This window comes from Rutidosis leptorrhynchoides, chromosome 1 (genome assembly GCF_046630445.1).
Source record: "Rutidosis leptorrhynchoides isolate AG116_Rl617_1_P2 chromosome 1, CSIRO_AGI_Rlap_v1, whole genome shotgun sequence".
Taxonomy (NCBI): domain Eukaryota; kingdom Viridiplantae; phylum Streptophyta; class Magnoliopsida; order Asterales; family Asteraceae; genus Rutidosis; species Rutidosis leptorrhynchoides.
Genome location: NC_092333.1, coordinates 168,117,230 through 168,133,956, shown reverse-complemented (window position 1 = coordinate 168,133,956; position 16,727 = coordinate 168,117,230). Strand labels below are relative to the sequence as shown.

At 34.9% G+C, this 16,727-nt stretch overlaps 1 protein-coding gene across 1 annotated transcript; it reads left to right on the top strand.

Annotated features, from left to right (window-relative positions):
* Positions 1 to 440: 440 nt before the first annotated feature.
* Positions 441 to 15,270, top strand: LOC139891348 (uncharacterized). Its single transcript, XM_071874310.1, has 4 exons — positions 441 to 541; positions 599 to 743; positions 1,702 to 1,874; positions 14,436 to 15,270. The coding sequence occupies exons 1-4, from the start codon at positions 441 to 443 to the stop codon at positions 15,268 to 15,270; spliced, it is 1,254 nt and encodes a 417-aa protein (XP_071730411.1).
* Positions 15,271 to 16,727: the final 1,457 nt, after the last annotated feature.

The following is a 16,727-nucleotide window of genomic DNA, read 5'->3' as shown; positions in this document are numbered from 1 at the left end:
ACTCTATCTGTGAAGAAGAAGGGTTAAACAACTATGTGATAAAATACACTAGAGGGCTTGAAATCATGCTTATCTTCAAGTCAGAATTAGCTGTCGAGAACATAATGTCGAACGAAAATCATAATCTCAAGAGATGGATTCTTAATCTTCGAAAATGGGAGAAAAGAATTTTGCCTCTGGGTAGGCTGGCCTGGATCAGTATGTATGGCATGCCAATTTCTTGTTGGAAAGAATCTAACTTCAGGAAATTGGCAGGATGGTGAGGACCGATAATCAATACCTGTAATTGCGATATCAACAAAAACAACCAAAATCTAATCGCAAGAAAAGTCCTAGTCAAAATAAGATCTTGTAATCCTATCCAAGAAGCCATCCGAGCAAAAATTGACAAATCAATAGTATATATTAGAGCATCTGAAGAAATTCGGGATATCATCGAAATGGATATGGGAGATGATGAAAGTTGCACTGACTGGGATCCTGATGAAGACTATGATAACAGTGAAAATTCCGACGATGAAATGGTACCGGAATCGGTGCCGTAACCATTCAGTCCGACAAAAGAGAATGACGACATGTTGGGAGATCATGCGTCTAGGTGCATGGAGACAAGTGGAAATTTTAATAATGACAATTATGAAGGCGGTGACCCACTTCCAAATGACATTGGTGGTTGCACTACAAATAAAGATAATACAGAGAATGTTAACGGTTCTGTCGACTGTGATTCATCCACTCCCAAGGTAAATCATAACTTCTCTGACCCCACCCATCATGATCACCCCACCCCTATGCCTAGTCCATTAAACCTTTCCAGCGCATCACCATCCTATCACTATTCTTTTCCCGTCAACTCTTCCTTTAACCCAAATCGGAATAGTAAGCCCAACAAACATACTACACCCACGCCCAACTTTCCAAACACTCACCCACCAAATTACCAATCTCACGAGCCCAACAAATCTAGTAGCCCTAGTAGCCCATCTAGAATTAGTATGTCTACCAACCATAATTCACCCAAGCCCAACCTTCCAAACACTTGTCCAGCAAATCACCTTTCTCATGAGCCCAGCAAACCTAGTCCTGGTAACCAATCTTCCAATAGCCCTATTAGTATAATTCGTGTAGCCAATCTGTTTCAACCCTTGGCCCAAACCACTACTAACCCCCCACCTACATGCTCCCAAATTGATAAGACGACTAATCATACCAAATCGATTCATCACAAACAAAAAACCTGTAAACCAAAAATCAAACCCCATTCACAACCACCTATAGATCCAATTCACCGAGACAAAATCCCTCCCAACAAAACTGTTTTAAGTCACCATAATCCTGGAGATGAGAACAATCGTCTTAAACCTACCACTCTCAATAATACCAACGTTAACCTTCCCCCTCGCAAAGAACGAACATGCATAAATCCTAAGGTAAACTCATGGAACAGTGTGAGGCGATGGAATGCCTCTTCCCGTATTCTTTATTTCAAACATCTTGCAAGAAATACTCCAAAACGTCTGAAGAAAAAATCCAATTCTGTCTCGCAAAAAGACTGTAAGAAACCGACAAACACCTCTCAGCTATCCTCCAAAAGTGTTGGTTTAAAAGATTTTGGGAGCAACTTAGGGGTTCATTGGGGTGAAAAACCCCAATAGACATCTCCTTTAATACACGATTCGTTCCAATTTGTTAATTATGAAGATCATGTCTCTGAATATTCGTGGGTTCGGGAGTGAAGATAGAAAGGAGAGTAAAATAGGATGGTTCAGGTCAATGAGGTTAAAAGAACGTCCAAATATAGTTTTGGTCCAGGAATCCAAATGTAATGTTGTAGATGACAACTGGATCGAGATGATATGGGGTGCAGCTGAAATGTCCCGTTCTTATTGATTAAAAACGTTCCATATTAATTGATTTCGTTGCGAGGTTTTGACCTCTATATGAGACGTTTTTCAAAGACTGCATTCATTTTTAAAACAAACCATAACCTTTATTTCATAAATAAAGGTTTAAAAAGCTTTACGTAGATTATCAAATAATGATAATCTAAAATATCCTGTTTACACACGACCATTACATAATGGTCGTGTGTAAACAGGATATTTTAGATTATCATTATTTGATAATCTACGTAAAGCTTTTTAAACCTTTATTTATGAAATAAAGGTTATGGTTTGTTTTAAAAATGAATGCAGTCTTTGAAAAACGTCTCATATAGAGGTCAAAACCTCGCAACGAAATCAATTAATATGGAACGTTTTTAATCAATAAGAACGGGACATTTCAGTTGGTATCCGAGCGTTGGTCTTAGAGAACCAGAAAATTTGCATTAGTGTGTCTTATCGAGTTTGTTAGGATGCATTAGTGAGCCTGGACTTCGACCGTGTTTTCTTTAAAAATGATTGCTTAACATTTTTGTTGGAAACTATATATTTTTAACATATGAATATTATGTGATATATTAATCTCTTAACGTGTTTGATATTATGTGATAGATGTCTACCTCTAGAACAAGTCCCATTGACTCACCTAATAATAATGAAGAGTCAAATGTAAATTGGAATGATTTGTGGACTGATTCACAAGTTCCCGAAGAGGAACCGGAAGAAGAGTCGGAACCGGAAGAAGAATCGGAACCGGAAGAAGAATCGGAACCGGATGAAGAAATAGAACCGGTGGGGGAAATAATAAAACGGTTAAGTAAAAGAAAATCCTCAACCAACCGACCAAAGTTAATTATGGTCAATGGTGTTTCCGCCAAGGAAGCAAAATATTGGGAGGATTACCAATTCTCCGATGAATCGGATTCCGACGAGAATTCCGATGATGTTATAGAAATTACCCCAACTGAATTTAAAAAGGCAAAAGAAAATAATAAGGGAAAGGGCATAAAAATAGAGAAATCTAATTCCAACCCCGATGAACTTTATATGTATCGTCAACCCCCGAAGTCCTTAAGTTGTAACAATGACCCGGGAACCTCTAAACCACCAGGTTTTTCTAAACCAATGTGGACAACGACGGCTCGTATTAGGGGAACATCATATATCCCTAGAAACTTGGCAAAACGAACTAAAACCGAAGAAGAAGAAACGAGCGAGTCGGAATAAGATAGTTGTATTCGTGTTGTGTAATATATGTAATATAGTGTTCTTATGCTTTATGATATATGTAAAAATTGCTTGTATTAATAAGTATTTTTTTTTTGAATCTAACTCTTGTCTATTTTACAGTTAAAAACACAAAATGGATAGACAACCCAATATTTTAAGAGACCTACCCGGAGACATGATTGATGAAATCTTGTCTAGAGTCGGCCAGAATTCTTCGGCACAACTATTTAAGGCGAGATCAGTTTGTAAGACATTCGAAGAACGTTCCAAGAATGTCTTGGTTTATAAGAGACTTTCGTTTGAAAGATGGGGGATATCACATTGGGAAACCCATAAGTTACGATGTGTTTACTTTGACGCATATATTGCGGGGAACCCAAATGCTATTTTACGCAACGGGTTAAGAAATTATTTTGACTCAATATATCCGAATATTGGACTTCGTGATTTAGAAAAAGCGGCTAACATGCAACATAAAGAAGCATGTTATGCTTACGGATTAGTAATGTTCGCTTCTCACCAAAGTGAGAACAAGAACATCGGGCTACAACTATTAAACAAAACGTTTCCACAAGTGACGGAGTCGGTAATTGGGGTAAGAAATGAGGTTTTTAGATTATTACGGGACTGTTGGACATTACGTAACCCTCGTCCCTTTGATGACGTTACAACACGCTGTCTTATCAACGGCCATAACGGTTATGTTGCACAAGACCAAGGATGGGAAGTAGTCCTAGTAAAACCAGAATGCATGACTTGTTTCTGGACGTATGAATTACGTGTCTTTATTGCCTTTGCTGAACGACTTGTGTACTAGCTAGAATTATCTTCACAACTATCTTGTATCAAAGTTATTGTGTGCTATATTTCATGCTTTATGTAAAATAAGCGGTATTGTAAGTTTGTAAAATATTGTATAAAAGTTTGAACGCGAAATATTATTATAATCAGTTTTTCATATAGAATTGTAGTAGTTGAATTGTATATTAGCTACTAAGTATGAACTTAACGGGTAGGTATTACCCGAATTTAAACTTATAAAACGCTAATATGAAGAAAAAGCTTTTATAAATGAGTTCATATTATGCTACGAAATACTATTAACTACTCTTAATATTCTGTATGATTAACTTGTTCCATTTGACTATTTTGAAGGAAATGGCACCGACTACTCGACACACCGTGAATATGAATGAAGAGGAATTCCGTACTTTTCTAGCTTCAAACATAGCCGCAGTACAGGCTGCGCTACATACCAACAATAACCTTGTATCTAGCAGTACAGGAAATCGTGTAGGATGCACCTACAAAGAATTCACTGCCTGCAAACCTTTGGAATTTGATGGAACCGAAGGACCGATCGGATTGAAATGGTGGACCGATAAGGTCGAATCGGTGTTTGCCATAAGTAAGTGTACTGAAGAGGACAAAGTGAAGTACGCTACGCATACCTTCACAGGTTCTGCGTTAACATGGTGGAATACCTATCTAGAGCAAGTGGGACAAGACGATGCGTACGCACTACCGTGGTCAGCATTCAAGCACTTGATGAACGAGAAGTACCGTCCCAGAACCGAGGTCAATAAGCTCAAGACAGAACTTAGAGGGTTACGAACCCAAGGATTTGATATTACCACGTACGAAAGACGATTCACAGAATTGTGCCTATTGTGTCCGGGAGCATTCGAAGATGAGGAAGAGAAGATCGACGCGTTTGTGAAAGGATTACCGGAAAGAATCCAAGAAGATATAAGTTCACACGAGCCCGCCTCCATACAACAGGCATGTAGAATGGCTCACAAACTAGTGAACCAGATTGAAGAAAGAATTAAAGAACAGACTGCTGAAGAGGCCAATGTGAAGCAAGTCAAAAGAAAGTGGGAGGAAAACGGTGATAAGAATCACCAATACAACAACAACAGCAATTACAACAATAATCGCAACAATTATCCCAACAATCGCAACATCAATCGCAACTACAACAAACGGCCCAACAACAACAACAACAACAACAACAGCAACTACAACAATCATCCCAACAACAATAATAACCGCAACAACAACAACAATCAGAAGCAGCTATGCCAAAGGTGTGAAAAGAATCACTCGGGGTTCTGCACCAAATTTTGCAACAAGTGTAAAAGAAATGGTCATAGCGCGGCGAAGTGTGAGGTCTACGGACCAGGGGTTAATAGAACGAAAGGAACAAATGGTGTCGGAACGAGTAATGGCGGAGCAAGTAGTGTCGGAGCAAGTTATGCCAATGTAGTCTGTTATAAATGTGGAAAACCAGGCCACATTATTAGAAATTGCCCGAACCAGGAGAACACGAATGGACAAGGCCGTGGAAGAGTTTTCAATATTAATGCGGTAGAGGCACAGGAAGACCCGGAGCTTGTTACGGGTACGTTTCTTATTGACAATAAATCTGCTTACGTTTTATTTGATTCGGGTGCGGATAGAAGCTATATGAGTAGAGATTTTTGTGCTAAATTAAGTTGTCCATTGACGCCTTTGGATAGTAAATTTTTACTCGAATTAGCAAATGGTAAATTAATTTCAGCAGATAATATATGTCGGAATCGAGAAATTAAACTGGTTAGCGAATCATTTAAGATTGATTTGATACCAGTAGAGTTAGGGAGTTTTGATGTGATAATCGGTATGGACTGGTTGAAAGAAGTGAAAGCGGAGATCGTTTGTTACAAAAATGCAATTCGTATTATACGAGAAAAAGGAAAACCCTTAATGGTGTACGGAGAAAAGGGCAACACGAAGCTACATCTTATTAGTAATTTGAAGGCACAAAAACTAATAAGAAAAGGTTGCTATGCTGTTCTAGCACACGTCGAGAAAGTACAAACTGAAGAAAAGAGCATCAATGATGTTCCCATTGCAAAAGAATTTCCCGATGTATTTCCGAAAGAATTACCGGGATTACCCCCACATCGATCCGTTGAATTTCAAATAGATCTTGTACCAGGAGCTGCACCAATAGCTCGTGCTCCTTACAGACTCGCACCCAGCGAGATGAAAGAACTGCAAAGCCAATTACAAGAACTTTTAGAGCGTGGTTTCATTCGACCAAGCACATCACCGTGGGGAGCTCCTGTTTTGTTTGTCAAGAAGAAAGATGGTACATTCAGGTTGTGTATCGACTACCGAGAGTTGAACAAACTTACCATCAAGAACCGCTACCCACTACCGAGAATCGACGACTTATTTGATCAACTACAAGGCTCGTCTGTTTATTCAAAGATTGACTTACGTTCCGGGTATCATCAAATGCGGGTGAAAGAAGATGATATTCCAAAGACTGCTTTCAGAACACGTTACGGTCATTACGAGTTTATGGTCATGCCGTTTGGTTTAACTAATGCACCAGCTGTGTTCATGGACCTTATGAACCGAGTGTGTGGACCATACCTTGACAAGTTTGTCATTGTTTTCATTGATGACATACTTATTTACTCAAAGAATGACCAAGAACACGGTGAACATTTGAGAAAGGTGTTAGAAGTATTGAGGAAGGAAGAATTGTATGCTAAGTTTTCAAAGTGTGCATTTTGGTTGGAAGAAGTTCAATTCCTCGGTCACATAGTGAACAAAGAAGGTATTAAGGTGGATCCGGCAAAGATAGAAACTGTTGAAAAGTGGGAAACCCCGAAAACTCCGAAACACATACGCCAGTTTTTAGGACTAGCTGGTTACTACAGAAGGTTCATCCAAGACTTTTCCAGAATAGCAAAACCCTTGACTGCATTAACGCATAAAGGGAAGAAATTTGAATGGAATGATGAACAAGAGAAAGCGTTTCAGTTATTGAAGAAAAAGCTAACTACGGCACCTATATTGTCATTGCCTGAAGGGAATGATGATTTTGTGATTTATTGTGATGCATCAAAGCAAGGTCTCGGTTGTGTATTAATGCAACGAACGAAGGTGATTGCTTATGCGTCTAGACAATTGAAGATTCACGAACAAAATTATACGACGCATGATTTGGAATTAGGCGCGGTTGTTTTTGCATTAAAGACTTGGAGGCACTACTTATATGGGGTCAAAAGTATTATATATACCGACCACAAAAGTCTTCAACACATATTTAATCAGAAACAACTGAATATGAGGCAGCGTAGGTGGATTGAATTATTGAATGATTACGACTTTGAGATTCGTTACCACCCTGGGAAGGCAAATGTGGTAGCCGATGCCTTGAGCAGGAAGGACAGAGAACCCATTCGAGTAAAATCTATGAATATAATGATTCATAATAACATTACTACTCAAATAAAGGAGGCGCAACAAGGAGTTTTAAAAGAGGGAAATTTAAAGGATGAAATACCCAAAGGATCGGAGAAGCATCTTAATATTCGGGAAGACGGAACCCGGTATAGGGCTGAAAGGATTTGGGTACCAAAATTTGGAGATATGAGAGAAATGGTACTTAGAGAAGCTCATAAAACCAGATACTCAATACATCCTGGAACGGGGAAGATGTACAAGGATCTCAAGAAACATTTTTGGTGGCCGGGTATGAAAGCCGATGTTGCTAAATACGTAGGAGAATGTTTGACGTGTTCTAAGGTCAAAGCTGAGCATCAGAAACCATCAGGTCTACTTCAACAACCCGAAATCCCAGAATGGAAATGGGAAAACATTACCATGGATTTCATCACTAAATTGCCAAGGACTGCAAGTGGTTTTGATACTATTTGGGTAATAGTTGATCGTCTCACCAAATCAGCACACTTCCTACCAATAAGAGAAGATGACAAGATGGAGAAGTTAGCACGACTGTATTTGAAGGAAGTCATCTCCAGACATGGAATACCAATCTCTATTATCTCTGATAGGGATGGCAGATTTATTTCAAGATTCTGGCAGACATTACAGCAAGCATTAGGAACTCGTCTAGACATGAGTACTGCCTATCATCCACAAACTGATGGGCAGAGCGAAAGGACGATACAAACGCTTGAAGACATGCTACGAGCATGTGTTATTGATTTCAGAAACAGTTGGGATCGACATCTACCGTTAGCAGAATTTTCCTACAACAACAGCTACCATTCAAGCATTGAGATGGCGCCGTTTGAAGCACTTTATGGTAGAAAGTGCAGGTCTCCGATTTGTTGGAGTGAAGTGGGGGATAGACAGATTACGGGTCCGGAGATTATACAAGAAACTACCGAGAAGATCATCCAAATTCAACAACGGTTGAAAACCGCCCAAAGTCGACAAAAGAGCTACGCTGACATTAAAAGAAAAGATATAGAATTTGAAATTGGAGAGATGGTCATGCTTAAAGTTGCACCTTGGAAAGGCGTTGTTCGATTTGGTAAACGAGGGAAATTAAATCCAAGGTATATTGGACCATTCAAGATTATTGATCGTGTCGGACCAGTAGCTTACCGACTAGAGTTACCTCAACAACTCGCGGCTGTACATAACACTTTCCACGTCTCGAATTTAAAGAAATGTTTTGCTAAAGAAGATCTCACTATTCCGTTAGATGAAATCCAAATCAACGAAAAACTTCAATTCATCGAAGAACCCGTCGAAATAATGGATCGTGAGGTTAAAAGACTTAAGCAAAACAAGATACCAATTGTTAAGGTTCGATGGAATGCTCGTAGAGGACCCGAGTTCACCTGGGAGCGTGAAGATCAGATGAAGAAGAAATACCCTCATCTATTTCCAGAAGATTCGTCAACACCTTCAACAGCTTAAAATTTCGGGACGAAATTTATTTAACGGGTAGGTACTGTAGTGACCCGAACTTTTCCATGTTTATATATATTAATTGAGATTGATATTTACATGATTAAATGTTTCCAACATGTTAAGCAATCAAACTTGTTAAGACTTGATTAATTGACATATGTTTCATATAGACAATTGACCACCCAAGTTGATCGGTGATTCACGAACGTTAAAACTTGTAAAAACTATATGATGACATATATATATATATATATATATATATATATATATATATATATATATATATATATATAGTTAACATGATACTATGATAAGAAAACATATCATAAAGTATATTAACAATGAACTACATATGTAAAAACAAGACTACTAACTTAATGATTTTTAAACGAGACATATATGTAACGATTATCGTTGTAAAGACATTTAATGTATATATATCATATTAAGAGATATTCATACATGATAATATCATGATAATATAATAATTTAAAATCTCATTTGATATTATAAACATTGGGTTAACAACATTTAACAAGATCGTTAACCTAAAGGTTTCAAAACAACACTTACATGTAACGACTAACGATGACTTAACGACTCAGTTAAAATGTATATACATGTAGTGTTTTAATATGTATTTATACACTTTTGAAAGACTTCAATACACTTATCAAAATACTTCTACTTAACAAAAATGCTTACAATTACATCCTCGTTCAGTTTCATCAACAATTCTACTCGTATGCACCCGTATTCGTACTCGTACAATACACAGCTTTTAGATGTATGTACTATTGGTATATACACTCCAATGATCAGCTCTTAGCAGCCCATGTGAGTCACCTAACACATGTGGGAACCATCATTTGGCAACTAGCATGAAATATCTCATAAAATTACAAAAATATGAGTAATCATTCATGACTTATTTACATGAAAACAAAATTACATATCCTTTATATCTAATCCATACACCAACGACCAAAAACACCTACAAACACTTTCATTCTTCAATTTTCTTCATATAATTGATCTCTCTCAAGTTCTATCTTCAAGTTCTAAGTGTTCTTCATAAATTCCAAAAGTTCTAGTTTCATAAAATCAAGAATACTTTCAAGTTTGCTAGCTCACTTCCAATCTTGTAAGGTGATCATCCAACCTCAAGAAATCTTTGTTTCTTACAGTAGGTTATCATTCTAATACAAGGTAATAATCATATTCAAACTTTGGTTCAATTTCTATAACTATAACAATCTTATTTCAAGTGATGATCTTACTTGAACTTGTTTTCGTGTCATGATTCTGCTTCAAGAACTTCGAGCCATCCAAGGATCCATTGAAGCTAGATCCATTTTTCTCTTTTCCAGTAGGTTTATCCAAGGAAATTAAGGTAGTAATGATGTTCATAACATCATTCGATTCATACATATAAAGCTATCTTATTCGAAGGTTTAAACTTGTAATCACTAGAACATAATTTAGTTAATTCTAAACTTGTTCGCAAACAAAAGTTAATCCTTCTAACTTGACTTTTAAAATCAACTAAACACATGTTCTATATCTATATGATATGCTAACTTAATGATTTAAAACCTGGAAACACGAAAAACACCGTAAAACCGGATTTACGCCGTCGTAGTAACACCGCGGGCTGTTTTGGGTTAGTTAATTAAAAACTATGATAAACTTTGATTTAAAAGTTGTTATTCTGAGAAAATGATTTTTATTATGAACATGAAACTATATCCAAAAATTATGGTTAAACTCAAAGTGGAAGTATGTTTTCTAAAATGGTCATCTAGACGTCGTTCTTTCGACTGAAATGACTACCTTTACAAAAACGACTTGTAACTTATTTTTCCGACTATAAACCTATACTTTTTCTGTTTAGATTCATAAAATAGAGTTCAATATGAAACCATAGCAATTTGATTCACTCAAAACGGATTTAAAATGAAGAAGTTATGGGTAAAACAAGATTGGATAATTTTTCTCATTTTAGCTACGTGAAAATTGGTAACAAATCTATTCCAACCATAACTTAATCAACTTGTATTGTATATTATGTAATCTTGAGATACCATAGACACGTATACAATGTTTCGACCTATCATGTCGACACATCTATATATATTTCGGAACAACCATAGACACTCTATATGTGAATGTTGGAGTTAGTTATACAGGGTTGAGGTTGATTCCAAAATATATATAGTTTGAGTTGTGATCAATACTGAGATACGTATACACTGGGTCGTGGATTGATTCAAGATAATATTTATCGATTTATTTCTGTACATCTAACTGTGGACAACTAGTTATAGGTTACTAACGAGGACAGCTGACTTAATAAACTTAAAACATCAAAATATATTAAAAGTGTTGTAAATATATTTTGAACATACTTTAATATATATGTATATATTGTTATAGGTTCGTGAATCAACAGTGGCCAAGTCTTACTTCCCGACGAAGTAAAAATCTGTGAAAGTGAGTTATAGTCCCACTTTTTAAATCTAATATTTTTGGGATGAGAATACATGCAGGTTTTATAAATGATTTACAAAATAGACACAAGTACGTGAAACTACATTCTATGGTTGAATTATCGAAATCGAATATGCCCCTTTTTATTAAGTCTGGTAATCTAAGAATTAGGGAACAGACACCCTAATTGACGCGAATCCTAAAGATAGATCTATTGGGCCTAACAAACCCCATCCAAAGTACCGGATGCTTTAGTACTTCGAAATTTATATCATATCCGAAGGGTGTCCCGGAATGATGGGGATATTCTTATATATGCATCTTGTTATTGTCGGTTACCAGGTGTTCACCATATGAATGATTTTTATCTCTATGTATGGGATGTGTATTGAAATATGAAATCTTGTGGTCTATTGTTACGATTTGATATATATAGGTTAAACCTATAACTCACCAACATTTTTGTTGACGTTTAAAGCATGTTTATTCTCAGGTGAATATTAAGAGCTTCCACTGTTGCATACTAAAATAAGGACAAGATTTGGAGTCCATGTTTGTATGATATTGTGTAAAAACTGCATTCAAGAAACTGATTTCGATGTAACATATTTGTATTGTAAACCATTATGTAATGGTCGTGTGTAAACAGGATATTTTAGATTATCATTATTTGATAATCTACGTAAAGCTTTTTAAACCTTTATTTATGAAATAAAGGTTATGGTTTGTTTTAAAAATGAATGCAGTCTTTGAAAAACGTCTCATATAGAGGTCAAAACCTCGCAACGAAATCAATTAATATGGAACGTTTTTAATCAATAAGAACGGGACATTTCAGCAGCCAATTTCAACTTTATTCAGAAACCTAAAGTAGGGCAATCGGGTGGTATGCTTGTTATTTGGGATTCGAACGTTTTTAATGTCAACCATACAGTCGAGGGTCAACATTTCCTGGCTATCAAAGGTAAGTGGTTAGGAAAAGAAAAAGTAAAGATTGTGGTTAATGTCTATGGACCACACAACGACGTGGATAAAACGAAATTTTGGGGTGATTTGGAACATTTGATGTCGTATCTGAATGTGGACTGGATACTCGGGGGTGATTTTAACTGATGTGTGCGAGGTGTACTAGGAAATAGTATTAATTTTTATAAGGAAATACTATTAAATACGATACAATTTTACACAAGTTATTTATTTATTTATAGAGTGGATATACCTAAACCTTGCTATAACACTTATAGGCAGTGTACCTAATCGTACAGTAGTGTAGTTTTTAGTAAGTCCGGTTCGTTCCACAGGGATCTCTTAAACAAGCTTAACGCTATATATTTAAAAACTATATTTGTAAAAATACAACAATATATATAAGTAATATTATTATTATAACGGGGGGGTTTTTTACCGTTTAATGACCGGTTTGTCGATTTTTAAAACTTTAGTCGCAGTTAAAACCTAATGTAAAATATTAAAAATAAATATAACTTAATTTAAAACGTAAAGTAAATAACGATAATGAAATTGCGATAAATAAAAGTGCGATAAAATAAAATTGCGATAATTAAAGAGTACGATAATTAAAAGTGCAATTAAATACAATGATAATAAATAAAAGTGCGATAATTAAAATTAAATATGAAATAAAAGAATTATACTTATTTAAACTTCCATAATCATGATGTTTGACGTGTTGATTTTTAGTTTATTCCCATGTGTTAATTGTTCTTTGTCCTGGATTATTCAATATGTCCATACGGATTTGTCCATAATAGTCCATCAGTCATAATTATAAAGTGCGAAAGTCTTTGCCAAATTATTCTTATTCCCGAAGTCAAATATTCCAACTAATTGGGGATTCGAATTGTAACAAGGTTTTAATACTTTGTTTAATGAATACACCAGGTTATCGACTGCGTGTAAATCAAGGTTTTACTACTTTGTTAACAATTACACCAATTACCCTTGAATGTAATCCACCCCTGTTTCAACAAGTCTACTAACTATTAATCCAGTTCCGTGTCCGGTAAAATGAACAATTATTGGTATTTATAGATATCCCGCCCACCGTGCCCAGTCAAGCGTATGTGGTTATATATAAATACGTCAAATTATAAGTCTATATATTAAATTAACGAGGTATCATTTAGTTAATATAAAGCCCATTAATAGCCCATAGTCTAATTTCCACAAGTGTCGTTCTTTTGTCCAAACCCCAATTATGGTACAAAGCCCAATTACCCAATCTTAATATTTTTAGTCCAACATCATGATTACTTCGGTATTAAATAAGCATAATAATAACTTAGCTACGAGACATTAATTTAAAAATAACATTAACCATAACTTACAGTGATTAAAAATAGCGTAGCGTTACACGGACAGAATTTCGACTTACACCCTTACAACATTCGCTAACATACCCTTATTATTAGAATTTAAAATTAAAATTATAATATATATATATATATATATATATATATATATATATATATATATATATATATATTTTACGTATGATAGAAAGGAAAGAAAAAGATGATAATATCGATCGAATGCGTTGCCTTTTATAGGCTCCATTTCAGTTTTGGTGTGCTCCGCGATCTCGAAGGGTTTCTCCTTCACAGCTCCGCGATCGCGGAGTAGTGGATTACAGCTCATCCAAGTTTGGCTCCTAGCTTGCCGACGGATTTTTTAATAAATAAATATAATATATATATAATTTTAAGAATTATTTATATATTATATTATATTTATATGCATAGTTGACTTTTAATTTTCGCTCCGTTGCGTCGTGCGTTGAAAGTTGACTTAGGTCCCGGTTCCGGATTTTTTAAACGTCCTTGCGTACAATTTAATATCTTGTACTTTGCATTTTGTAACTTGTACTTTTGTCATTTCTAGACGCTTCTCATCAATAAATTGAACCTCTTGGATCGTACTTTGTACTTTTGAGCTTTTTGGTTGTTTGCGTCTTTAAATCATCGAATCTACCTTTTGTCTTCACCTTTTATTATTTAAACGAATATCACTTGTAAATAGAACAATTGCAACTAAAAGCTTGTCTTTCTTGAAGAATAATGCTATGAATTATGTGTTCGTTTTTAGCATTATCATTAACGAAGTAAGGTGTCAAGAGGAAAGGCAAAACAGTCGCTTCATTGAAAGACGAGCTAAGATTTTCAACAATTTCATAGAAAACAATCACCTAATCGAGATTCCACTATTGGGGAAAAGGTTTACCCGTATTTGTGATAACGGCAAAAAATTCAGTAAATTGGATCGTTTCTTGGCAAATGAAGAATTCCTATTTTCGTGGGGAGATGTCACTGCTATAGCTCTCGATCGCAATACATCAGATCATTGCCCGATTATCATCAGGGATAATAACAACGACTTCGGACCTAAACCTTTTAAGATTTTCGACACTTGGTTGGAATCGAAAGAGGTTGAAAAGATAATTGTTGATGCTTGGAACTCACAGGTACATGGCCATAGGGCAGACTGCATATTCCGAGGCAAGTTCAAGAACGTGAAAGCAGCTCTCAAGTCATGGAGTAAATCAGAATACGAAAACCTTGATAAAGATATTGAGCGACTGAAAAAAGAAACTGAAAAGTTCGAATCGAAGGCTGATAATGGTCCCATATCGGATGAATATAGAGAAAATTGGTTGAAAGCTCGGATCCTTTGGCTCAAAAAGAAAAAAGAAAAATCCGACATGCTTAAACAAAAATCTAGAGTGAAATGGGATACAGATGGAGATGATAATACAGCTTATTTTCATGCTTCAATCAAGAGAAGAAATAATTGCTCAAACATCCGGGGTCTGTATATAAACGGGGTATGGGATGAGCAGCCTTCGGCCATTAAAAAAGAAATCCTCGAGTTCTACAGTAAACTATTTAAGGAAAACCAAACTGATAACCCAGACTTTATGTGACAACCCGAAAATTTCCAACCAAATTTAAACTTTAATCTTTATATGTTTCCGACACGATAAGCAATATTTGTTAAGTTAAATTTCAAGAATTTTAAACTATATTCATACATTCATTCAACCTCGACCAAGTTCCAACGATTCACGAACCATTAAACGAATATGATTATATATGTATATGTGTATATATATTATAACTTGAAACGTAAACAAAATATTAGATTAAATACTTTTTATGATTGTATCTGTTTCAAAATGTTTATCAATGGAATTAAAAGATAAGATCAAATGATTGAATTATCAGATATATTAAATTATGATTACAAGTCTCTGTTGAAAGGCCCACGTTGATTTGGAAATCTTTTCATTTTAACAATATTCGGAAAATGGTAAAGTGATTTATAAATATGAACAAATTATCAATCATTGAGAACTAGACAAAGGATAGTGGAAGATTGAATCTCATAAAGACTCGATTGATCTATTTAGTTTCAAACGTACAAAAACGTTTTCAGTTTAAAAAGAACTTTATTATTAAAACGTATATAACTTTTATAAATATCTAGAACCACTTTTGACAACTCATTACTTAACTAGTATGATAAAGATAACGATATTTATATTTTATTTTATTAAATATATATAACGATTTAAATTAATATTATATATATTTATACGCGTATTATACGTACATAGTTTTATACTTTTACTATACTTAAACTTTACCTTTACTTTATTTTTACTTTACTTTAACTTTAATAATTCATACTTTAATAATTCACTTTAATAATTCATACTTTAATAATTCACTTTAATAATTCATACTTTAATAATTCACTTTAATAATTCATACTTTAATAATTCATTTTAATAATTCATACTTTAATAATTCACTTTAATAATTCAAAAATCTATTATAAATAGAATTCAATAGGTTTCATTATTTCATAGAAACTTGAAAATAGTTTTATCTAAACTCTCTCAATCGATTTACATATATATATTTACTCCGTATTATCTCAAGATATTATTAGTATACATAAAATATTACGACGGAGTGCTGTCCAAGTGATTTCGAAGTTGTTTTTCGAGTGGGATAGGATTAAGGAAATTATGGGTTATAGCTATGGAGGTGATTGAGTATGGTTCATGGGTATGCTCGTGAGGTCAATATAGTGTTTATCATCTCCGTTGCGTTTACGTACCTTTCCTGCAATATTGAATCTCAATATTGATATGTTCGTGAATCCGAGGCCAACCTTGCACTTGTTCAATGACGTTATATGTATTTTTACTACGAAATACAGTATGGTGAGTTTCATTTGCCTTTTTACCCTTTATATTTTTGGGACTGAGAATACATGCGCTTTTATAAATGTTTGACGAAATAGACACAAGTAATTGAAACTACATTCTATGGTTGAATTATCGAAATCGAATATGCCCCTTTTTATTAAAGT